The sequence below is a fragment of the Danio aesculapii genome, chromosome 9 (assembly GCF_903798145.1).
Source record: "Danio aesculapii chromosome 9, fDanAes4.1, whole genome shotgun sequence".
Classification (NCBI taxonomy): domain Eukaryota; kingdom Metazoa; phylum Chordata; class Actinopteri; order Cypriniformes; family Danionidae; genus Danio; species Danio aesculapii.
This window is the reverse complement of record NC_079443.1, coordinates 53,926,889-53,954,262: the sequence shown is the minus strand read 5'-3', so window position 1 is coordinate 53,954,262 and position 27,374 is coordinate 53,926,889. Positions and strand designations below refer to the sequence as shown.

General features: G+C 35.8%; 1 protein-coding gene across 1 annotated transcript in view; it reads left to right on the top strand.

Annotated features, from left to right (window-relative positions):
- Positions 1–1,292: 1,292 nt before the first annotated feature.
- The window catches only part of gpm6bb (glycoprotein M6Bb), a 91,676-nt gene continuing 65,594 nt past the window's right edge, over positions 1,293–27,374 (top strand). The window contains exon 1 of the mRNA XM_056465993.1: positions 1,293–1,387. Coding sequence (XP_056321968.1) covers positions 1,384–1,387 — 4 coding nt within the window. The 5' untranslated portion in view covers positions 1,293–1,383. The remainder of the gene's footprint in view (positions 1,388–27,374) is intronic.

Here is a 27,374-nt window from a genome sequence, read left to right as displayed (position 1 = left end):
TGTTTAGCTCTGTTAATATGCAATTTTATCAGCCAATCAGAGCAGTGAGTGTTTACTTCTGAGTCTACGGTTAGCCACGCCCACTCAAACTGAGGACTCTGATGAGGATCAAAAACAGCACAGAATATATTCAATGACTTAGTAATTCATGTTAAAATGTTAGAACCTCTTTAACCTTCAGTAACCATTTACATAAAACATATTCACTTTCAAAAATATGTTTTTATGATAAGAAATTATATTAATTATAAAATAAATTATGTTATTTTGATTATTAAGATAATCATTTACACTGAAATAAGTTAGTCATGTTATGCATGCTTCAAATATCTGATGAATGTTAATGATAATTTAAATATAATATTTTAAATATATAATTATAAAAATATAAAATATGTATAATGAAATACTTTTTTATCTCTATAAATTTTCATTTTTAGTTTTATTTCATGTTTTAGTATGTTTTCTGTATTTATGCTGTTTATTTTTTATTTATATTTCAGTTTTTGTTTACTTGTTTTAACGTGTGTATTGCTGTTTGATATTTATTGGCATTTTTAATGTTTATATTTCATTTTTTTCCCATTCCAACTTTAGTTTAGTCATTTTCAGTTTTAGTTTTAGTAGTTTTAATACTTCAGCTAAACTATTATTATTATTAATATTATTGTTGCTATTTTTATTATTGTTTATTTTGTATTGTTTATTGTTTATATGGTTTGTTCATCAATGTTGTTAAAGTACAATATATGTTAAATTATGTTTTGAATGCATAAGGGCCACATGTGACCATTAAAGTTGGTGAAAATAATAATATAATTTTATTCATTAATTTTCTCGGCTTAGTCTCTATTTCAGAGGTCGCCACAGTAGAATTAACCACCAACTATTCCAGCATGTTTTACACCGCATATATATATATATATATATATATATATATATATATATATATATATATATATATATATATATATATATATATATATATATATATATATTCTATTACTAGAATGACCATTTTTATTATTGTTTATTTTTGTATTATTATTTTGTGATTGTTATCATATATTATAAAATAGTCAGCTAATGATTGATATATTACCTGATAACATATCTGATGTAACAATAAATACTACTATAATGCTGAAAATAATAACATACTTTTTAATTATTACTATTGATATTTCCGTCTTTCTAATTATTATTAAATATTTTAGCAGCAGGCCGTTTTTGCGTGGGGGAGGCGGGGCGAGGGTAATCCCTGCCGGTGACGTCACGCGCTCGTGCACCTCCTCATCAGAGCGGCGCGGGAGTGAGCGAGTGTCAGTCAGTCTCCGTTATCCCATAAACAGTCAACAGGACAAGAGCAGGAACGCTTCAAACATGGGTGAGTAAACCTAAAAACTAACTTTATCAAATCCACTCACGCTCCAGAAGTTGAACAGTTTCAGCGTTTTATTTTTCCGTTAGACGGAGACTGTTTTTTTTTACTTCAGCACGGGCGCGCGACTGATATGCAGATCTCAAAGTCTTTCGCTCTTTGTTTGCCGCAAAGTTTGTCTATTTCTTTGTTATTTTTTTCTGACACAGTTTGTGTGGTCAGCATTAGTGTAGGTAACTCAGATTGAGGACTGAGATTATGGATTAACCTACACTAAAGAGATTTCCTACCGCGACCACATCTCATGTCAACCAGTTCAACTTCCACAACACAACAAACCCAAGTATTACAGTTTGACAGAAGTTTGGGACTTAGTTTTGCCTATAATACTTGTTTTATAGCTATTTGTGTTGGAAAATACAAGAAATGACTCTTGAGCTACAGTGATTTTCATTATGATGGTTTGTTTTCGTTGAACAAATCACTTTCAGGTCACTCAAATGCTCATTGGGTCGTACAGATTATATTTAAAGTTTAATTTCATTCACAATTACATATGTAATGTCTCATTTTGGTGTCTGTATTAAATTAAATATACAAAATTAGTTTTTTTATTAACCATGTGAATAGCACGTGAGGTGTAAAATGACTTTAGTCAATATAGAAATGCTAAAGTTTATAATTAGACAGAAGTTTGGTGTTTAGTTTTGGCTATAATCTTTTTTTTTTGTGATTTTGTTGGAAAATACAAGATATTACTCGAGCTACAGTGATTTTCTCATTATGATGGTTTGTTTTCAATTAACAAATCACTTTCTGATCATTCAAATACTCATTGGTTAGTAAAATATTGGATTTTGCCTGTACAGTTTATATTTAAAGTAAATATTTAAAGTAAATGACCTATTTTGGTCTGTATCAAATTAAATATATGTAGTTTTATACACATATAAACCTAATGGAAAGCAAGTGAGGTGTCTATTTTAATGTTTGAAATTACTTAAGTGTAGATAAAAGGCTTAAATATGAGTGAATATGTATAGTTATGGTTTGACATAAGTTTGGTGTTTAGTTTTGGCAAAAATCATTGCTTTCTTGTGATTCATTCTGTGTAAAAATGCAAGAAATGACTGAGCTTATTATGATGGTTTGTTTTCAATGAGGAAATCACTTTCTGATCATTCAAATGCTCATTGGAAAATACTATAATCGAGTTAAATAAAACAAGCAAGTGAGGTGCCTGTCTAAAATTACTTTAGTCAATATAAAAATCCTTAAGTTTATAGTTTGGCAGAACTTTGGTGTTTAGATTTGGCTATAATCTTTGTTTTCTTGCGATTATGTTGGACAATACAAGAAATTCATCTTGAGCTACGGTGATTTTTCCATTATGATGGTTTGTTTTCATTAAACAAAGCGCTTTCTGATCATTCAAATACTCATTGGTTTGTAAGATATTAGATTTTGCCTGTACAGTTTATATTTAAAGGTTATTTTGATTCACAATCAAAGATGTTTTAGTGTCTGTATCAAATTAAATATACAAAAGTAGTTTTCTGTACGTATAAACCATAAGAAAAGCAAGTGAGGTGTCAATTATAATGTTTAAAATGACTTTGGTGTATATAAAAATGCTTAATTTTATAGTTTGACAGGAGTTTGGTGTTTAGTTTTGGCTATAATCTTTGTTTTCTTACGGTCATGTAGGGAAAAACAAGAAATTAATCTTGAGTTACAGTGGTTTTACCATTATGATGGTTTGTTTCCATTGAACAAATTACTTTCTGATCATTAAAATGCTCATTGGCGTATACAATAATAGAGTTGGTCATTTTAAAGTCTTAAATATATAGTTTGACAGAATTTTGGTGTTTAGCTTTAGCTATAATCTTTGTTTTCTTGTGATTTTGTTGGAAAATACAAGAAATCCATCTTGAGCCACAGTGATTTTTCTCATTATGAAGGTTTGTTTTCATTAAACTGATTATTCAATTGAAATAATTAATTAAAAGATGATTTAAAAACAGAATCTTTTTAAAGTTTTAATCCATGTCCAGTTCATAGTTTATGTTCATGTCCAGTTTGCTCTGTTCATTCAGAGTCTCATATATGTCCCATTTTGCTGTCTGTATCAAATTAAATGTGTAAAAGTAGTTTTATAAACAGAAAGCATATAAAAGTCAAGTGTCTACTTTAATTTTTAAAACCACTTTAGTGAAGTTAAAATGTGAAATCATGAGTTAAATAATGTTCCCAGTCATATTTATATTACATATATATTTGTCAGTTGTACTAATAAATATATAAAAATAAGAGATCAAACTTAATTCAGGATGAAATTTAAAGGAATATTGTAGCGGTTTGAAGGATAGTAAAAGTATAAAGATTTCAGACGACAATTAAGGATTACATTGGGCCAATTTGTGATCTATTAAAGTTGTTTAGCATTCCTTTTAACCTGATTATTTTCTAAATATGACAAGATTTTTGCACATAGAAACTATTGTTACCCTTTATGGCATTTTAGTGGCTGCCTTTTGTAATTGTAGGAAAAAAGGATGATGGTACCAGAAGCAGGAAATCAGAGCACATCACACCTGTCCTCAGGTCTTTACACTGGCTCCCAGTTACATTCAGAATAGATTTTAAAGTATTATTACTGCTCTATAAATCACTAAATGGCCTAGGAGCTCAATACATTATAGATATGCTCACTGAATACAAACCCAACAGATCACTCAGATCTTTAGGATCAAATAAACTAGAAATTCCAAGAGTTCAGTCAAAGCAGGGTGAATCTGCTTTCAGCTACTAACAGCGCCCCCTGCTGCTGGAATCAGCTTCCAGAAATGATCAGATGTGCTCCAACATTAGGCAGATTCACATCAAGACTGAACACACATCTGTGCAGCTGTGCCTTTACTGAATCAGCACTGTGCTACGTCCGACAGATCGCACTATATTCTATATTATGTCTTTCCTTTTTTTTTATTTTTATTCTTTTATAACCCACTTTAACACATTTTAATCTGTTTTAAATCATTTTATTGTTTGTTTTTATTTCTCTTATACTTGTCTCTTTTTATTCTTGTTCATGTAAAGCACTTTGAATTGCCACTGTGTATGAAATGTGCTATAGAAATAAACTTGCCTTGCCTTGGTAAAGGATTATTTTTATTTTAGCAGTCAGGACACATTTATTTAAATAGTAAATTGTTTAAATTTAATTAGTTATTGTTTTGGTGCTATTCGTATTTGACCCTCAAATGTTATTTCATTTATGGTTTTTACAGTTGAGAGCATGCGTTCAACTTGTGTTAACCCAACATTAAAGTTAAATATGGCCAAAAATTAAATGTTATCACAATTTTTAACTCCACTGTTAGGATTGTCTTTATTTTACCCAATATTGGGTTACAACAACCTAGCATTTTTTGCATTGTGTGCAAGGCTGTTCAAGTGTATTTGTGTAACACATTTCGTATTACCTTAAATTCAACATCTTTAAAAATATAATATATATAAATATAGTATAGTATAGTAAATATAGTTGATTAAGTACATTTCCTTATTCTGCAATTCACACATTCTAAAAAAAAAGCTGGGTTTTGTGTCTTAACCCAAAGTTGGGTAAAATATTGACTAACCCAACATTTCGGTTTGTTCATATTTGTCCCAGTGTTGAGTTAACAACCCAGCAGTTATATAGCGTCCAGCATTGTCTCTGCTTTTAATCTCAGCGTAAACTCTTGTATAATATGTCCTGCACATGTTTAAATAGACACAGCGGTTTTGAGAGAGTAGAACTGTCTGTATTGTGTCGGCTCGCTGGGTTTCCACTGTGAAATAAGCAGAAGAGGAGGGAGAGAGAGAGAGGCGCCACTTCCATGGATGTTTACCACTATTTAAAAGCTCCCGACTGAATTATGGGCTTTGGGACACTAAGAAGGGCTGTAGGCCAGATGGGCTTGCACTGAGACAAGGATAAATGCTCTCTCTCTGTCTGTCTGTTCACGTTTAGACCTCAGGAATCTGTCTCATCACCTGGTTATCCGATTAACCTGTTTTTAGTTTTAGCAAAATAACTACAGCGTTTAGCACAAACTTGCGCCAAAAGTCAAGTCCCCATCCTTTATATAATACTATATACAATACAGATTGCATCAAAGCATTTACAGTAATATACTAGAAAATATTAATCAGTGATGCCAACCTCATAAAATATGAGGAAAAATGCAGAGCAAGTTTATTCAATACAATAAAGACAATAGGGTCATTATTCAGATCAGGTCAGGTTCTGTTTACACAACATTGATTGTAGTTAGCGATGTGGTTTAGGGGCTATGTACATCACAACAGCAAAATTGTCATGCATTTTTCTTGTTCCTTTACATGACAATTGCATTATGAAAACAGGATTTAAAGGGCAAGTTTTTTTTTAGTTTCTGTGTAGCACTCAGTGACTTGCTGCTTGTTCAAACTGTTTATTTAAAATGAGTTGAAATGACACAATTCTTTTAAGTAATCTAAGTTTTAGATTAGATTTTGTTGTTGTTTGCTGAAAGGGAAAAAGAATAAAGGTTTGCTTAATGTTACACTCTAAAAAACCTTGGGTTATTTATTTAACCCAGTGGTTGAGTTAAAAATATTTGGTGCTTTGTTGGGTTATTTTGAACCTTTATTGGGTTATTTATGTAGTAACTCAACCAGTTAAACAGTCAACTGATTTAACTGACACAGAACAGGTGTATTAATATGCGTACGTGATGTTGTTTTAGAGCTAGCGCTAGTTTACTTAAGCTCTAATGCAAAAAATTTTTATTTTTCTTAATCAAATTGCCTCTCCGTGTCGTGTTTTTTTTGTTTTTATATCTGTTTCACCTAGACTCAGAATTATTGATGATACAAACGCGCTTCATAGCCGATCTATATCCAGATAAAATGCTTTCTCTACCTCCGTGTTCATCTCTACAGTTGTTTTGGAGAAAATAATACACATATTTAAGATATTCCGCCGTCATTCTCGCCTTTAGGACCCAGCAGAAACATCATCCCAGAGTCGTGTCCAGTCTTGGTTAAGGTGTGTTGTCCTAAAAACACTGTCCTTTCGCTAGGAAACTATATTGTAACATCTAAATTCTAATATAGACACATAAATATGGTACGTTTTATTCAGGAAGTTGCTGGTATTCCCAAGAATTACAGAATTAGAGCCTTAAACCCAACAAATTAGTTATTTTTGTAACCCAAATTGTTGGGTTAACCTTAACAACCTAATGGATTGGGTTAAAACAACCCAACAGAAGGCTGGTGCCAAATTCACCCATCATTGGGTTACCTGTTGGGTTATTATTAACCCAACTGTTTCAAGTGAGTAGGATTGCAACCCAGCTATTAAGTAATGCATGAGAAGTGAGTGATGGAAACACCAAATTTCTGATTAATCTGCAAAATAAATCTGCAAATAGTTTTTACACTCCTGTGAGGTAGTTTTGAACTTTTGTGAAAAAGGGTTAATACTAATAATGTGAGATGGAAAGAAATTTGCTAAGCAAACTTGCTGAATAAATAGCAAACATTACATCCACATGACTCCATTATACTTGGCTTGTTTACTGTTGGTTGCTAGGTTACAAATACTATAGTGAGCCGCTCTAACAACTTATTGGAAATGTGCCTAATTCACATTTGGGGATTTGTTCTGTTTTTGTGAACTTATTCACTTCATGTTAGTATTGTAAAGCTTGGGTTTGGTGTTTTGGTTGTCAAGTCCATAGATTGAAGACGTAATAAACATGAACTCAAATTTGTGTAGTTTACACAGAAACAAAAACATTTTTTTGGGTGAAGTTTTGTTCTTCGCTACTGTCACCACTGGCTTGCTTGGTTTGGGACTTGTGGAGCTGCACATGGATGGATTTGCTCTTCAGTGTTTGGACTTTCAGCAGTGAAAATTAAACCACACTGAACTGAACTAAACTGAACCTCAACTCTGAAAACTGGACTGACACAGTTTCAGATTACTAGAACATTCAGATTATGTTAAGCTGCTTCGACACCATCTACTTTGTAAAAGCGCTAGAGAAATAAAGATGAATTGAATTGAAAACCTATTTTAGAAAGTTTTTCTTTTTTCAGAACGCATTTTCAGGCCCCCAAAACACCATTTATGAACGGCCAAAACAATTCAAAGTTAATATTTTTTGTTGAAAATGGTGTGGAGTTAAAAATCAGGTTTGATCAATACAACTTGAACTTGTACTTTTAGTTTATGACTTAGTATTATTTCACTTCTTTTGTTTTAATTTCCAAAATGAATCCCCATTGCACTTAACATGTTTACAATGATGAAGCTTGTTAACATTTTTAATGATTAATGAAGGAATTATTATGCTTTATTTCGTCATCTTCATTTACAAGTAGCAGGGTATTTACAGCTACTGTATATTTCTGTCCATTCGCATTCCGTCCCTTCGGCATAGTCACAAACTGCTGTTACGCCTAAATACACATTCTTAATACCGCCGCGGCGCCAAACGTGGCGTTAATGGTCATTTTGAAGTGTCACCCACTGTATTAGCAGCTCAACAGAAGAAACGTCATTGTTCAGTTCGAGTCAGTTCAATGTTGATTCAGATTAGTTCAATAACAGTGTCAGCATTGCAATATTTCTCACTAGCTGTATTTCCATCACCTTGTTTTAATGTGCAATTTAAAGTATTGCATACGAAACAAATATTTGAAATGGCAAATTTCAAATAAATTCTGCAAAAAATGTTTTGGACTTTTGTAAAAAAGCATTTATATGAATAATGGGAGATGGAAATGAATTTGCAGAATAAACTCTTAACTTCAAGAGTTCACACTTAGCTATTGCTTGATACTGATTGCAGGTTTGGAATGCTGTCCAGGGAGGGCTCCCGCCTGGTTGTATAGCATGAAAGGGGGGTCCGAGATCAGGAAGGTCTCGAGAGCTCGCCCTGGTAAAGGGGGTGGATGGGGGGATTCTTCAAAAGCGACGATAATGGGAGTAAAACAATCTGGGCTGTTTATTGAAGGCTTGGATTTACCTTATTGGTTTAACAATGATTGTGATGCGGGACCAACCGGGATTATTCATAGCATGTGATCCTCTCGAAATTCGTTTATAAAACTCCACTTGGCAAACTTTACACCCAAATGCTTCAATTGTGCTTGCCTTGTTTACTGTTGGTTGCTAGGTTACCAATCCTATAGTCGGCCACTCTAACCAGTTGATGGAAATGCACTTAATTGAGTTGCTTTTTAATTTGTATTTACAAAACTTTGCAAATATTTGCTTCGAGTTAGGATGGAAACCCGGCTAATTATGAATCCAAGTTGATTCAGCTATAAAGCAGCTCTTGAAGACATTATTGCCATCAATTCAGTTTAACAAACAAAACTTCTGGCATTATTCGCTGGGCTTTAATATTGTTTCCAAATCTCTCTATGCTGTTATTTGGTGTTTGGAGCACAAAGGTAGATGTTTTCTTGAATCTCCATACAGCTCAGTCTCTTTTGTAATCAATGGAAAAAAATGTAACAACAAACAGGTTTGAAGCCAAACAAGTAAATTGGTTGAAGTATTGCTTCTGCTGATATTTTACATGCCAACATCTTGCTTTTATTTACGCTTTGAAGTACAAAAGCCTTCCCTTGTTAAGTCGGCGTGGCTTCATCCTTTGAGTTTTACGCCATGGACTCTAGCGTGTGTTTCGAGTTCTGCAGAAATGCTCGGAGGAAGCTGGCGAGAGCGAAAAAGCAGACAAACCGTGTGAGAATGTGTGAGAGCATTGGTTTGTTCTCTCTCACAGCGCTGGCTTTGTGTGTTTAGTTCATCGGCCGCGTCTTTGTGCGACTCCAGAGACTGTTATGGTGAAGTAGGTCCAGTTTTTGGGAAGTCCTGAAGAGAATAGAGGCAGTGAATGAGGGGCCTCCTTCAATGTAGAGAGTCCTGCACTGCAGCTGCATGCTAACACACAGTTAGACAAACTCCAATCATCATTATTTTGGGATATTTGACATGTTTTTTATGAATGGCTGCTTTTGTGTGATACAGAATGCTAGATTGACTACTTGTGCATTCATTTTTATTGTTGTTGTTTTTGAGTAATTCATTAAAGGGATAGTTCACCCAAAAAATGAGCATTTACTCACTATTTACTCACCCTGAAGTGGTTCCAAACCGTTATGAGTTCCTTGATTCTGTTGATCACAACAGAAGATATTTTGAAGAAAACATTGAAGCATTGACGTTCATAATATTAAATGCAAATACTATGGAAGTCAACGCTTCAAGGTTTTCAGCTTTCATCAAATATCTTCTTTTGTGTTTAACAAAGGAAAGAATTCATTAGGGTTTTGAACATGTAAAAGGGTGTGTAAATTAGTTTGGGTGTACTATCCATTTAAAAGAAATAGTTCTTCCAAAAAATTTTGACTTTGCAGTATTTTATTGCAATATATCTGTGATTTATATGTTGCGATATGAGTACAATTTCACCAGAAGTCTTGAAAGGCTCTATTTGGTAAGATTGTATAATATTGCGATTATATATTGCTATATATGAGCATTTCCAGTGTTATGGATGTGACATTTGCAGTAAAAGCTCAAAACATAAATTCACAAAGAAAGTATACATTAACATTAAATTGAAACTTCTGTTTATATTTTCCAGAACAGCTAACCACAGAGTTAAAGGATCAGAAAATTATCAATCTGTAAACATGTTTTATATTTTAAGCGAGGAAACTAAACATGCGTTATGGATGTGACAAAGTTAGCGAGTTTACAGGCGACCACATACTTTGTAGAAATTCTGTGAATTAGCCGCACAAGCAATGCTCATTAAATGGATAAGAGTTGACTCTCTAAAGAATAAAAAAGATAGATTTTATTTTATTTGACATTTTTTTGCATTTATGAGGAAAAAGCTCATTTTGGATGTGACATCTCTCTGTTATGGATGTGACATCTCTCTGTTATGGATGTGACATCTCTCTGTTATGGATGTGACATCTCTCTGTTATGGATGTGACATCTCTCTGTTATGGATGTGACATCTCTCTGTTATGGATGTGACATCTCTCCGTTATGGACGTGACGTCTCTCCGTTATGGATGCGACGTCTCTCCGTTATGGATGCGACGTCTCTCTGTTATGGATGTGACATCTCTCTGTTATGGATGTGACATCTCTCTGTTATGGATGTGACATCTCTCTGTTATGGATGTGACATCTCTCCGTTATGGACGTGACGTCTCTCCGTTATGGATGCGACGTCTCTCCGTTATGGATGCGACGTCTCTCCGTTATGGATGTGACGTCTCTCCGTTATGGATGTGACGTCTCTCTGTTATGGCTGTGACGTCTCTCTGTTATGGATGTGACGTCTCTCTGTTATGGATGTGACGTCTCTCTGTTATGGATGTGACGTCTCTCTGTTATGGATGTGACGTCTCTCTGTTATGGATGTGACATCTCTCTGTTATGGATGTGACATCTCTCCGTTATGGACGTGACGTCTCTCCGTTATGGATGCGACGTCTCTCCGTTATGGATGCGACATCTCTCCGTTATGGATGTGACGTCTCTCCGTTATGGATGTGACGTCTCTCCGTTATGGATGCGACGTCTCTCCGTTATGGATGCGACGTCTCTCCGTTATGGATGCGACGTCTCTCCGTTATGGATGCGACGTCTCTCCGTTATGGATGTGACGTCTCTCCGTTATGGATGTGACGTCTCTCCGTTATGGATGTGACGTCTCTCCGTTATGGATGTGACGTCTCTCCGTTATGGATGCGACGTCTCTCCGTTATGGATGCGACGTCTCTCTGTTATGGATGCGACGTCTCTCCGTTATGGATGCGACGTCTCTCTGTTATGGATGCGACGTCTCTCCGTTATGGATGCGACGTCTCTCCGTTATGGATGCGACGTCTCTCCGTTATGGATGCGACGTCTCTCCGTTATGGATGCGACGTCTCTCCGTTATGGATGTGACGTCTCTCCGTTATGGATGTGACGTCTCTCCGTTATGGATGTGACGTCTCTCCGTTATGGATGTGACGTCTCTCCTTTATGGATGTGACGTCTCTCCTTTATGGATGTGACGTCTCTCCGTTAAGGATGTGACATCTCTCCTTTATCGATGTGACATCTCTCCATTAAGGATGTGACATCTCTCCGTTAAGGATGTGACATCTCTGCGTTATGGATGTGACATCTCTGCGAGCCCAGTTTGATGAGCTGTTGTCCAGTGTGGGTAGCAGGATTTCCCCTCGAGACACCAACAACAGGCGTCAGAATCACACCTATACTAGAGCAAGATGCTGATTGGTTAACGTGGCGTGAATGTCTGCTAAATTTCAGATTTTCCAACTTGAGCGATTCTGCTGTTAAGTGTGTCAAACATGAAGCTGCGCGTAGAGCATTTTGCATTCGCATGAATCGCATTATTCGCACCACTGCATTCGTGCGAATATCACCGCAGAATGTCTATTTGCGTCTTTGCATTGACTTGTAAATCACTCTTATTTGGCGCATCATCCACGTCTGGGGTGAACGCACCACAACACTACTCATATACAGTCATTGAATAAACAAATGTAACAACACTGCAGTCTTCAGTGCATCCCAAATCGCATACTAATGAACTATTCTACGCCATTTTGTAGGATAAATAGTGTAAGCATAGTGCGTTTGTAACCGTACTCTCTTTTACACTGCGTTGTGTAGTGAATGACGAGACGACACCATTTTGAGTCTGCACAGAGAATGTTTATGGCAGATCGACAGCTTCAGCTCGTACCATTACACTCTTTAGTACAAGGAAAAGGTGGAAAAGACCGCTCAAACAATAGTGCAACAGGTATGGCCGCTTGGACTAAACCATCTTGATGTTAACCCCAAGGGGGAGAAGAGGTGAAACCACTGTCGCTTTACAGACTATTTTTACGTTTATATTGTGAACACAAAACAATTTTAAATGAACAGTAACTAACAGGGGAAAAATATAGTGAAATCGATATGCCTGAAATTATCCTGTTACACGTTCACATCGAAAACTCTCAAATAATGCACTTTCATTACCCGGATGATGCACTCACTCAACTCTGATATTATTCTCTGCTCTGGCGACTTTTAATGTTAAAAATTCAACTCTACCATTTAACAAAATGACTTTTAGTAACATTTTAGTAGTTTAAAATAATAATATAATGTATTAGAAATAATAGAAATAAGTCTGTAAAATAACAGTAAATGTACTGGCAGTTTATTACAAGGGTTTTGTAGCGCAATACAACACCAACCTAGACAATATAGCACTGCAAACTATTACACATGTGAATAAAAGTCACTTTTTACAACTTTTCAAGATTAAAAGATATTAGAAGAAAGCTTAAGGTCCCATAATGCAATGCAAAATCAGAAATAAACAATGGAAAATGGCTAATTTATGGATATTATGGACTTGTAAATCACTCTTATTTGGCGCATCATCCACGTCTGAGGTGAACGCACCACAACACTACTCATATACAGTCATTGAATAAACAAATGTAACAACACTGCAGTCTTCAGTGCATCCCAAATCGCATACTAATGAACTATTCTACGCCATTCTGTTGGATAAATAGTGTAAGCATAGTGCGTTCACATCGAAAACTCTCAAAATAATGCACTTTAATTACCCGGATGATGCACTCACTCAACTCTGATATTATTCTCTGCTCTGGCGACTTTTAATGTTAAAAATTCAACTCTACCATTTAACAAAATGACTTTTAGTGACATTTTAGTAGTTTAAAATAATAATATAATGTATTAGAAATAAAAGAAATAAGTCTGTAAAATAACAGTAAATGTACTGGCAGTTAATTACAAGGTTTTTGTAGCGCAATACAACACCAACCTAGACAATATAGCACTGCAAACTATTACACATGACAATAAAAGTCACTTTTTACAACTTTTCAAGATTAAAAGATATTAGAAGAAAGCTTAAGGTCCCATAATGCAATGCAAAATCTTAAATAAACAATAGAAAACGGCTAATTTACATACTGCATGCATTATTTTAATACATGATTCACTCCTCTACAGTAACATTAAGGGTGCTAGAACTCTGAAACTGAAATCTATAGTCTCTGTTCTTCCTCTGTAGCTGTTTTCATTCTCAAATGGACGATGATTTTTTTTAAGCACGACATAATGGACTCCTGGAAAGATTTAGTCACTTTTAAGCGTTTACATTTTGCCAGCAGCTCTGCCTCAGTGTTTACAACATCCAGACCAGCACGAGCATCCCATTGGCTTGTAATGAAATGTTTTGATTTGATTCACAGGAGAGTTTATATAGTTCAGATTCTCTGGGTGTGGCTGGATTTATGTTGTTGGATTTGGTGGTTGTTTCATAGCCTGTCAAGATTTAGAGGAAAAAATAAGTCATCGTGTCTTTTGTCAGAAATGATCTCTGCATTGTGGCTCTCCAGCAGTGTGTCGGTGTGGTTTTCCTGAAGTCAACATCACATCCAAATGTACCCTTTTTTTCCGTAACCCATATTTCTTGGCCTGATGTGCATAATGATTCAACAGAACATGCTTTTCCAAAGAAACGTGTTGTAATCATTTGTCTAAATGTTCCAGCTCATTGTGACTTTGACCTTTCAGATACATTACATCCCACAAAACAAAGAAAGTTTGTGAATCTTGAGATGTTCAATGTGTTGTTATGAAAAGTTCAGGCTTCAGTGGATAAAAGTAGCTTCTGACGTTCAGATTTTTCCGAGTAAATCTTAAAAATAATGGTCATGTCAGTTAAAATTTGAGGACTCCTAAATGTTTGCTCTTAGAGTATTGACCAGTGGTGAAGAGACTCCTGAATCAGAATATAAGCAAACCACAAGCTGTCCTTAAAGAAAACATTTTAAAACATTTGACTACAATAAGTTTTTAACATTTCATCACTTTTATTGCAGAGGTATTCCCTTATGGTCAAAATATGTTTTCAAATATATTTATAATATATATATTTTAAATATATGTTTTTATTCATGTAAAAATACACAAATGGCCCAAAGATCTTTTTTTTCAATAATATATTTATACAAATAATTCTATAAATACAAATTTTGCCATTTTCTAAACGTATTTTTAATATTTGTAAAAATATTTTAAAGCATTAAAAACATCTGCTTAATTATTATTGTTTTTTCTAAGGAAATACTTAACCTTGTAACACTTAAAGAAAATCTTTATTTATTGTTTAAAACATTTAAAAAACAAATTAGAATGCGATGTTTTTTTTATTTATTTTCTTTTTTAAATTTATTTATTTATTTACTTTTTTAAAATTTATATTTTATTTATTTATTTTTTTCACTTTTTTCAATATTTATTTGGATGTGGCAAAAATTTTTTTTTTCTGGAACCTAATATTGTGCACTACAATGTTTCAATGGGTAATGTATGTAATGTATACACAGCGCTCAAAATTAACCTTTTTGCTTGGTAGCACTGGTGCTCCTATCTTAAAAAAGTTAGGCGCACCAGCCAAAATTTTGTCGCACCCACCAAAAATTATGAGCGCCGTTACTTCAAGTTTTATATAAACCGATTTATTGCGTTTGAAATAAACACTAAACAAAACGACTAACAAGCAAAAAAATATACATGCATGCATGAGGAAAAATATGTCTCAACGAAATCCCCTTATTACATGAAAATACATTTTTATAACATAATTGAGTGACCAAAAATGAGTGACCTGCACGCACTGCTTGACATGAACGAATCTGTTAACGATACGTTAACTGTGCTGTTCTCACGGGTGCTGTCTGATATAGCACTGATATAGTACAGCTTTTGACATATACCTTATTATTTTTATACGTCATTTTAATAGCAATACCGGTCTTCAATGAGCTGCAATAGTAGTTTAATCTTAATCAGTGCAAGCCCTTTTGCGATGGTGTACGTGGTGTTAAATTTTCCATATAGCTGCACGGCTGACATTATCTGGCGATTAAATAAAGGATTAAACAGAACCTTTCGTCCTTAAAATGTGTAGATGTGGCAAACAGTTACCTGAAAACTCCGTCCCACAGACTTTACAGTAAACGCTTAAGTTATTTTCATAGTGGACATAGCCAATGGAAGTCTTTTATCCACTCTTCAATAAGTGTAGATGGTGGATTAACATTCAGCACATGATCAGTAATCAGATGTGCCATTATTTGTAGCTTTAGGTGGTTTTTAAAATGAAATATGTCAGTGTTGATTTCATTCTCTCATCTTCTGCTCTTTACATTTTCGCGGTTGTCGCTCCTGTCATCTGAAGGCAGAAAGCATTGACTGAGTGATTGACAGCTGATTTTAACCAATCCATTCGCGTTCTAGAGCAGCGGGCCAATAAGAAGAGCACAAAGTCAGGGCAAGCATTACTGGCTTTGTTTACTGCAGCAAGTTGACATGACAACAGATTTAAACTGTTCATGAGCGCTGCGTTTCAAATGCATAGATGTATTCTGCCTGAATGTGTCCTAAATCTGCGCATGCAGTGAACATTTTGCTGTGAAAACCGGTCGCATGGCAACAATTTTAGGCACTCGCATAAATGTTCTCAAATATATCTTGAGGTCGCAACGATAAAATTTCGAGCGCATACGTGACCAAAACGGTCGCAATTCCGAGCCCTGTATACACAACTCATCATGCTGAAATCACCATAGCAACAAGTTCAGCCTCGCCCTCACACTCAGCTTCAGACTTCTCTATCATCCTCAGTAAAGTTTGTATCCGTCAGCGTCAAGCATTATTTGTGTGCTATTTTGAGCTGAAACTTCACTACACACTCAGAGATTTGTTTACGATCTTGTAAAAAGTGGCATAATAAGTCTCATTGTAGAGAGAATTTTGAGCTAAAAACTTATATTGCTGTTTAAGAGAACTCTTAGTGCTGTTAGATGAAATATGTTGTGAGTAAATGCCCAGGTGTTTGTGTACAGTTCACCGTGACACCAAAGAAGCAGAGATGGCGTGATGCGTCCTGCACATCTTCTGCAATCTTCATCTCTCAGAATAGTTCACTGCTCCTGTCCGTCATGTTTATTTGTTTCTCCTCATAATCACAGCGCGCACAAAGAGGAGCTTTGTGAATTGTGATATGAAATGATATGGAAGCGGCGGTGCCGAGTGGGAGTGCTTGCTCAAGCATGGCCAATTTCCCTCACATTTGGCCATCAAAGAGCCATTCACAAGACAAGAGGAGCAAGAGCGAGTCGAATTTGTGGCTCTGCCCTGAATCGTTTCAGAGGCACATGATGGAGCAAGCAAAGGAGTTCAAAAGCTTTATAAATTAGTGGCTTATTAGTGAAAGCTTCAGACTTGGTTTGGCCTTTCTAACCCAAAATGTCAGTGCAAAGAGCTGAAGGGCAATCCTGTTATTTATGAACAAGCGTTCGATTGAAATTTGGCATATTTACTTTTATTTTTATTTATTTACAACTAAAAACCTCCTTTAGATTAGCTTATCTTACATGATTACTCTTTTATAATATGTTTGGGGTATTGTATTGTTGTTATTTTGAAACTGCTGCCTCTTTTATGGTTTATTAATGTTTTTTATTTATTTATTACTGTATGGTGACCTTGGGTGGTTAAATAATCAAATTACATTTTTTATTCATTCATTCATTCATTTTTGCCTTAGTTCCTTTATTAATCTGGGGTCACGACAGTGGAATGAACCGCCAACTTATCCAGCACATGTTCCACGCAGCGAATGCCCTTCCAGCTGCAACCCATCCCTGGGAAACATCCACACACACCCATTCACACTCATACACTATGGACAATTTAGCCTACCCAGTTCACCTGTACCGCATGTGTTTGGACTGTGGGGGAAACCGGAGCACCCGAAGGAAACCCACGTGAACGCAGGGAGAACATGCAAACTCCACACAGAAACGCCAACTGACCCAGCCGAGGCTCGAACCAGCGACCTTCTTGCTGTGAGGCAACAGCACTACCTACTGCACCACTGCGTCGCCCAAATATTATTATTATTATTATTATTATTATTATTATTATTATTATTATTATTATTATTATTATTTAAGGGTGTTTTCACACCTGTAGATGGATTATTTTGTTCCAAAACAGGGACTAAAATGGTTGCAATGTTTATTTTTATTCTTGGTTTCTAAACGGACCAAAACAGTTAAAACCATAGACTGTAAAAGATATGGACGTAGTATCCGTGACGTCACCCATAGGTTTCTGAAGAGCGCAAGTGAAGCTACAAGTGGGCGTGGCTAACCGTCGCCATTTTGTTCGTGCCAACCGTGGGTTACTGAAAAGGTGCAAAGAGGCGGAGCTACAGATACCTGCTAACATTTTGCTTAGATGGGCTTTTCTTTGGGAGAAACGCTTAATACTTCATTACCTGCGACTCGTTTGTGTTCTGACCACATATGCTTGGTTGTGTACTATGTCAATAAAGCGTTTAGTCTTTTAAAAACACTGTTGTAACACATTGAGCCTCTAAGCATTGTTCTTCATTTTTCGACAGGAGGAAAATGCTGATTCCTTCCAAATACTTTAAATATAGTCTGTTTTAGTAAATTCAAGGCTATTTATTAAATTCAGGCATAACACTGTATGGCAAAGTTTCATATGACTGTTCTAGAGCCTACAGCTAATCAATCTGTCACATTCTGGAGTGCATTACAGCTCTAGAGAAAATTATAAATGATAAATTATGTTAAATATTGATATTTATAGACAAATACATTTATAGATGAAAATATATAAGAATTTCACTCACCTGGGAAATGGAGGCCACTTGGATGGTTTGTGAGCACAATTAAGTGCACAGCATGCCATATCATATGATAATTGTATCTAATAATTCCCAAAAGCAAATGACTGTGTAAAGCCACATAAAACAAAACAAAAATACGATGTATAGATCTTTTCCTTAGAATCCAAAATCACCCATTATGCTTTGCGTGTATGCGCAAGGAGAATGCTAACCCTGCTGAAAAATCCAGCAGCGTGGTGCGGCATGGCTGTTCAGACTGACACAGACACAAGGAGTCATGGTGTTAATTTGTTTCTTTTAATGACAGCAGTAAAAAACAACGATTATTTGAACTGTACAACCGTACAAGCTAAAAATGTACATTTATTTATATACATTTTTAATCCAAAAAAGGTGCAGCTTTTGTCACTGCAGTGTATCTTGGGCTTAATTACTTTTATACTTGACCTTTACTTAAGTATACTTCTTTTTCTTAAGAGTGTATTTACTGACTTGCCAAGATCAGTCTTGGACAGACAGGGGGAGTATTGCTGCTCTGACAGCCAAGTTGGGTCAAAGTTAGGGATGCTGTGATCAGGATTTTTGCAGCTGATATTGAGTGCTGATTCCTTGTCATGATGATCGGCTGATACTAAGTACCAATTTTAATGCTTCAAGTTTTTAATGCATTAAGCACATTTTCCCTCTAAGTATGAACCTTAAGAGAAGATCTTGCCTTACCTAAGAGAATAAATGAAGGATGCTGCATATAATCCCTTAAACACGTCTCATAACCATTTAGGTGTGAACATGTCATGGCCAGAAGCAGCTTTACAGAAAATAGTTCATCCATTCATTTTACTCCGGCTTAGGCCCTTTTTTCTCATTGGTCGCCACAGCGGAAGGAGCTGCCAAAGAAAATAATATAACACAGATATAAACATTATGAAAAATTACAATGCAACTTGGAAACATTGCAAATGATGAAAGAAGAGTTCAACATGTCTCAATCAAGAACAAGTTTGGAGCGTTTGTTTGATGCATAAGAAGTTAAAATGCACACCTATAAATCTAATACTACTTTACTAAAGGAAACAGACCTATAAACTACTGTTTATAGCAATCAGTGTATTACAGGAAGTTCTATAATTAAATATTCATGTTAAAAATAAAGTTTTATTTATCTAATAATTCCAGTCAGCTTTTAGTAAATTTGCAATCTTGTCAAAACAGAATCTGGACCATTCAGATATTTTGCTGGTCTCCAACAACAAATGACAGCAGATCTCTCAGATCACTCGCGATATCTTTATTGCTCTATTCATTTAACTATAGAAATGTAATGCTTAGAACATCACTGTGCGTCTCGCGATCTGTTCCCTTGCTCATTCACTCTCATTGCCATGATTTCCGAGTATTTGAACTCATTTTGGGGGATCACAGGGTCGGTATAAATTTGTGGGAGACTTGCGAAGCTACCTGGAGAGGTCAGGTTGGATGAAATGCTAGATAGGGGCGAACGCGTCACAGCAGCTCAAAACACTGGAGATACAATGGCTGCACTTGCAACAAAGAATGCATCAATCGCGTGGGTCGTGCCAATAAATCAAGCAGAGGTCCCATCGCATCTGTATATATTTTAGCTGCTGCGACTGAGCGCATTACGCTCCCACACATCATTCACCTTTGTTTTGGCTGCTTTAGGCTATGCATAATATACCAGCCTGATCTCACGAGAAAACGTAAGTATTTTACGTTTTGACAGTTTAGTGGCTAATTAGTACGAGTTCAGTCGTACGAAATGGTACGATTTTAAAAAGGAGGCGTGGCACCTAACCCCGCCCCTAAACCCAACCGTCATTGGAGGATGAGCAAATCGTACTAAATTGTACGAATTAGATCGTACGAATTAGCCACTAAAAAAAAAGTTACGAATTGCCGTGGGATTGTGTTGAATATACAGATGTGCACGTGCGTCTTCGGTCCTGTCAGATGTGGCGCGCTTTCCATACAGCAGAAAGTGGCTGTGTAGAACTCCACTGTGCGCAATTCAGAGAGCAGAAATATGTCATCGCACGACCACGTAGAGATATAAATCACATGCCATTCTGTAAATAAGATATTACACACGGCTATTTAGCTCGTTTATTAAAAGAAGTTGTTATCTGGTACTATATATATAAAATACAATTAACTTTACTTCAGAGGGGGTGGGAAAAGCCCTAAGATAATGGCGAGGGAAACACTGATATATGTTTTATGTTATTTCAGGAAAAGAAAGTGGACAGCATTGTTTTAATGTCAAATCAGACATTTTAACAATGTAAACAAACTAAAATAAATGAAAATAATAAGACCGTTTGCTCCACTGAAACATCGAGAACTGTCAGGAAATAAAAGCAATTGAAACAGAGTCGAGTAACATCTATACTGTCTTATTGCTTGTGTATTAAATCGCTTATTTGCTGCAAACCATTGGACATTTTTGTGATGATTTCGATAAATTGCTCAGCCCTACTTTTGATCTAACAGGGTGATTTGATTTGGACTGAAGTCATTTCATTAAAGGCATGTTGAAAAGATTCTCTCGATATCACCGCACATATTGAGTGTAGATTTATTCCATGACACTAGTTAGCATTCCTGTATTCTCTTAATGTGGATCGATTGCAAACAGTGGAAATAAATCAATATGTTGTTCCCGGTTGGCCTATTTATATTGCTGTAGACTAACAAGGACACACAGAATATGTAAACAGTGGTCATTTTGAGGTTTCTGGGTCAACATAACAGAGAATCAAGACCCTAATTTGGCATTCGTACAGGTAGTTCTAGATCTGTCAATCATGCGAATGAAGGGACGTGATTGGATCCTTCACTGAGGGTTGGGCTATACAATACATTAAATGCTGTCCACTTTTTTTAGCACTACTTGTTCCTGTTATATTGTTCTCATTAACTTGTTTTATAGGGTTTCTAAAGGGATAGATCACCCAAAAATGATCATTTTTCTCCTGAAAACCTGTAACTATTGACCTTCATAGTAGGAAAAACACTGGTTACAGGTTTCCAGCTTTCTTCAAAGTATCTTCTTTTAACACAAGAAGGAAACAGGTTTGAAACAAGTAAAGGGTTAGTAAATGATGAGAGAATCGTCATGTTTGGGTGATTTATCCCTTTAGAGAAGCATTATTAAATGTATTAATAAATCAAGCCAACCAGAGCTCTGTTGAGGATCACAACAATACAAATTTTGACTTGAAGAAATCAGAAAAATGAGAACAGCACAAGACTTTTTGGTTCCTCAAGTATGTATTTAGGAAGTTTTGGAGGGGTTTACATCATTGATTGTGTACTTGGTGGTGCTTCATGGAAGTGGGCGGATTTAAAGATCTGTTGTGGCATCCTTTCTTGCTGTGACGTGATTCTGATTGCTGGTATTTTCTGAAGCATCATCATGAGCATATCCATTCTGTTTATTGTAGAATTTAAACTGTGAATTTTGATTGGATGAGTATCATTCAAAACTGCTTTAATGTACTTTACGTACATGCATCTGTGCAAAAGCTCTTAATATCCTAATAATGACACGCTGTTTCACCCAACACAATCTCACGGCAATTCGTAACTTTTTTTTTTTTAGTGGCTAATTCGTACGAATTCGTACGATCTAATTCGTACAATTTAGTACGATTTGCTCATCCCCTAATGACGGTTGGGTTTAGGGGCGGAGTTAGGTGCCACGCCTCCTTTTTAAAATTGTACCATTTCGTACGACTGAACTCGTACGAATTAGCCACTAAACTGTCAAAACGTAAAATACTTACGTTTTCTCGTGAGATCAGGCTGTTTCACCTCACACTGTGCTTATTCATTGCACAGTATCCAACCAACAGTACGTTGTACAAAAGTTGCAATCATGTTTTTTTTTTAGTGCATAAAATAGGGATGCACGATATTGGAAATAACTTTTTCATTGTATATATTGCGATATGAATACAGTTTCACCTGATTTGACTTTGTTATTGTTGAGTATTCAGGTACAGAAATTGAAAAATCACAATGCAAATTACCTAGTTGTCTTATTTCTAGTCCAAAATGCTGAAAATATAGTTTCTTTTCACTGTTAGAAATAATAAGTCAAAATTAAGGGAAATTTTTCTCCTAAACAAGCAAAGTAATCTTATTTTAGATTTGAATTTTAGATGTTTAATTCAAAATAAATTCTAAGAAAATCATTGCTTCCAGTGCAAATGTAAAATAACACTATGCAGTCTTCATTGTATAAATCATTAAATACAATTAATCTTTGTTACGCCTCCAAAAGCTGTCATTTATGTTGCCAAAAATATTGTTGACACTCTTAAAATGCTAATACAATCACATGCAAATGATAAACATTCACTCCATTATGGGTAAACTTAGCAGTGACTCTATCAATCATATTCTGTGGCTCAGCTATAATGCAGACTCAACACTGCAGATCCTGCGACGTGACTATTGCAGATATTCAACTTCTCTATATTCAAAAGTGCACCGTTTTCTTCAAAGTCTGATCGATTTGTTTATGGATAAAATAAACAAAAGGGAGAAAACAGAGTGCTCCGAACCACTGTGATTTATTAATATACATTAAAATGTAAATAAATTGATAAGAAAATACCAGTTTGCATTATGAAACAGCTTTGACTGACAGCTAAAAACCAATGGAAGTCTCCATTTATCTTGACTTATTTATATTACAATGATCATGTCTGCTTTTACATGGAAATATAAGGTGTAAAAACCACTCAAATTGAAGTAATCGAGTGTAAATGTTGCCTAATATTACTCAGAATTAATAGACTTTAAATGTTATTTCAAGGGGAATGCAGTGCCTTTATTTTGGAGTATATGAACTATTTCCTGTTATCTGCTGCGCTATTTATCTTCAATGTGTTTATTGGTTGTTCTTACTGGCCAGATCTCAAACGCTGCATGAAATGGTATCCCCTGTCCTCCTTCGCTCGTATTTCTTGGCGTTGGCTTTTTAAAAAACATGCTACGTCGTTTGAAGTGGAAGACACTCAAGTAGACGCAATCTTTAAGCTCGTGTGAAACCTTTGAACCCCTACTAATGCTCATTTGCCACAAAGATGAAGAGGGGAGATTTTTTTTTTCTCCACATTTCCGTGGTCTTGGTTTGAACTGTCTCTGAGTGAAAGTTATTGGGAATGCGGCTTTAAAAGGAGTCGAAAGGCCTGGAGTTTTTGGCAGCGGGCCTGTGGAGCACATTCAAGGCTTCACAGATAGCTCTTTGTGCTCCGCTCATTTACTGTCGCTGCTGAGAGACAAAAGCCTCCGAATCTCTTCATTTGGCCACCGTGAAGCTCTTAACATGTCAATGGCCTGATGGAATCACCGCCGACTCTCAATTGGCAGCCACTATAAGAAATGCAAGTTTAATTAAAAAGAAGGTTTTAGAGAAAAATAAGGTGGCATGTCTGTTCAAAACATGGTAGCTGTGGTTTTGCAAAATTAAATATTGTAAAACAAAAAGGGTAACGATTTAATTGAAGAGGTGTTCATAAGACTGTCATGAAACCTTTATAATCAGGACAGTGTGAATGAGATTTGAATGCATTGTGCTGATCACAAATCTTATTAGTGTCATTCGATCAGTTATGGCATGTTGTAGGAATTGGGTTTTAAAACCACAGCGGTTCGAACTGTAGTTCTGCCGAATGGGCAGTATTAATAGCTATAAATGTGGGAGAGCATTGATATTATGTGATTGTATTGTATTGCAATATGGAACAGTTAAGTGTTGATGTTAAATCAAAAGTAATTCACAAATACTTGAAAATGAGATGATTTAATGACAATAATTCTCTATGATTACTGAATTAATTACAAAATAACTGTATAAAATGATCAAATATGGAATGATAAAACATATGATATAAACTGTACCCAGCTTAAATGTAAAATTAAAGTTACCAGAGGTAGAAGAAGAGACACAGGGGGAGGGTGAGAGAGACAAAGAGAGCAGGCCCAGAAGTTAGCCTGATTGCAGTAGAGTCAGAGAAGATAGACTCCAGAGGAGGAGAGGAGCAGAGTAGGAAAGCAGACCAGGAAAAGAAAAGACCCAGAGCAGCGTTTTACCACCTATTTTGTATCTTTCTTGACCATGTGACTAAACCCCAAATGCTGAGACATTCAAACTGACCAATCAACATGTGACCACATCGTAAAACCCCCAAAGTCCACACACCAGGCCCTGATCTAATCAGTATCTGTCTTTGGAGCGAGTATGGACCTTCTTGACTCAAAAAGACATGTTTTGTCATGTAAACAAAGGCATATAATAATTTAGCCTCTCACAATGTAAAATGCAAAGATGGCATTGATTGTTGTGACAGCTTGATAAATAAATGCACGAGGTCGAATTTATTTTTTAACATGCAAAAATTCAATGAAAAACCATTAAAAAAAGCAACATTTTATTTTGCGTCAATTTGATGTCTGTAATATTTTCCAGTTTAAGGCTCGGGTCTACACTGTAAATAATGCTGGCTTTCACACAATCAATTTGTGTTGAGACAACATGAAGGAGTTAAGTTAGCTTGTTAGTTTTACAACTTTGAAGATAAAACGATTAAGTTGTTTCTCTCCAGAATTGTGCTGTTTCAGCTCATTTTAATAAACAAACAGCAAACATATTTTGTGTGTATTTTGTATCTAGTCTATTGATTTTCTTGATAAATATGTTCTCATCTGGAGCTGTTTGAGCACAGATTCGGGGCTGTGGTTTGCAAAATTGAATATTGTAAATAAAAAAGGGTAACGATTTAATTGAAGGGGTGTTCATAAGACTGTCATGAAACCTTTATAATCATTACAGTGTGAATGAGATTTTAATGCATTGTGCTGATCACAAATGTTATTAGATCAGTTATGGCGTGTTAAATGCAAAGATGACATTAAAAGTTTTGACAACTTGATAAATAAATGCACGAGGTTAAATTTATGTGTTCACTGTGCAAAAACTTTTATTTTAAATATGTGGGCTAAGAGTTTTTTGGTAGGGCCAGAGAACCCTTATGGCCCGTTTTCACTGAGTGGTACGGTACGGTTCGGTTTGGTTTGGTACGCTTTTATGGCCGTTTCCACTGTCAAAAAGCGTACCTAGCCGCACCGTACCATACCACTTTTTCGGCACCCTTTCGAAAGGGTACCAAACACGAGAAAGGGTACCAAAAGGCAGAGCCACACGCACAGCTGAACGCTATTGGTTTACAGAGATACGTCATTCACTTACGCAACAAGCCAGAATGAAAACAAAAAACCCGCCATGTTTGAAAAACACAGTGAGAGATTACAGTGGAATTATAAATACATATAATAACGAGCCATGGTCGATCTGGGCTCAAACAAACCTTGTCGTCATCTTGATGGACAGCCACAAATCCAAGAAGAAGAGCAGATTTACCCTGTGCCCCGTAGTTTTTTAAGAGCCAGTCTGAGGCGCGAGCGGTTTCGCTTTCTTGCTAGCGCTCGCGCGCATCTAACATTATATCTGAAATAACAAACTTCATGAGCTGATGATAATAACCTGCGCTTGATTATTGACGTGCTTTTGAAATCCGATCCTGTCAGACACTGACAAATGCGAGAGTGAAGCGCGAAGAAACAAAGAAGAAGCCGGAAAAAAGGAGCACATTAAATACGGGCGAAATGTCTACTTTATGTAGTTTTTCTGTAGTTGGTAACATATCGGAGACTGTAAGGGGCTGTATGTGTTTATATATGTTCATATATTTAGTTATTTAATATAATTACAGACGTTACAGTAGGCTGTTTCGCACTGTCATTGATCTGCAGTTATAATCAACTCATGTTGATAGAAAAGTTAGTAATAAACATTTCTACACAGGTATTTATGTGTAAAGCATCTGTGTTGTGAGAAGTGCTTCTCATATGATATGTAAGTGACCTGTACAGCTTTATTGTAGACATTTCCTCGAGCGAGAATGACGTCGACTGAAACTTTCTGTCGTACACCACGCCCACCAAAAGGGTACCCTTGGTAGTGGAAACGCAAGCCTGATAAAGGTGACCCGTACCAAACCGAACCGTACCGTACCGTACCAGTCAGTGGAAACGAGCCATTAAAAACCCCATAAAAAAAATAAAAAATTATTTAGCATCAAAATTGGGTGTCGGTAATTTTTTACAGTCTAAAAAAGGCTGAACAGCATGTACAGGCCTGGAAAAAGTGTTGCATGCAAAACTGTTGCAAACTATTTATTTGTGTTGAATTTAAACAAACAAATTAAATTGAGCAATGTTCAACTTAATTTGTTTGTTTAAATTCAGCCCAAATAAATTGTTTACAACCACTTAACGTAAAAAAATTGAGTAAATCCAAGGACTCATCTTTGAGTAATTGTTTTCAGTGAGGGCTGCAAATTGTATAACAACGGATTTATTGTATTTGAAAACATCAATCAGAACTAACATAAATCAGAAACAAATATTTAATTAATTCTGTGACGACTTATTTATAATTAATGTCTAATAATTTTAAAATATTGTTACATTATGGAAAAAATAAGTCTATGGTTTGCATCAAACAAAAATAAAATATTGCAGTCAGAAATATCCATTTTGCACCATCGTTTTTATACTCGTGTCAATTTAATAAACAAATAATATTTCTGCTACAAAACATAAACATAAGGTTTTAATAAATCATTCAGTTCAATGCTGAAAGCTGCAAAGCAGTCATCAGTGACTGAATAATATGCATGTCAAGAAAGAATGGATAAAAGCTGTAACACGTGGATGACAGAGACAACGTTAGGATCCAAGTGCAGGTTTATTCGGTAGTCAGGCAAGCAAGGGTCAACACAGGTGCAAACAGATGAATAAAGGCAAATCCAGAATCATAGTCACTATAACAGGTGAGAGGTCAGAAGGCAGGCAGTGAACATGGACAAACAGACAAACTTGGCAAGGGTCAAAACACGGAGAAACAGGACTAAGGAAAATGCGTTGAATTGTCACTTTACAGGTAAACAAGACTCAGCCAGGAAGTGAGTGTGTGTGCTGCTAAAGTAGTGTGTGTGATTAGTCCAGAAGCAGCATCAGCTGTGGGAGTCCAATCAGTGGAGACTTGGAGC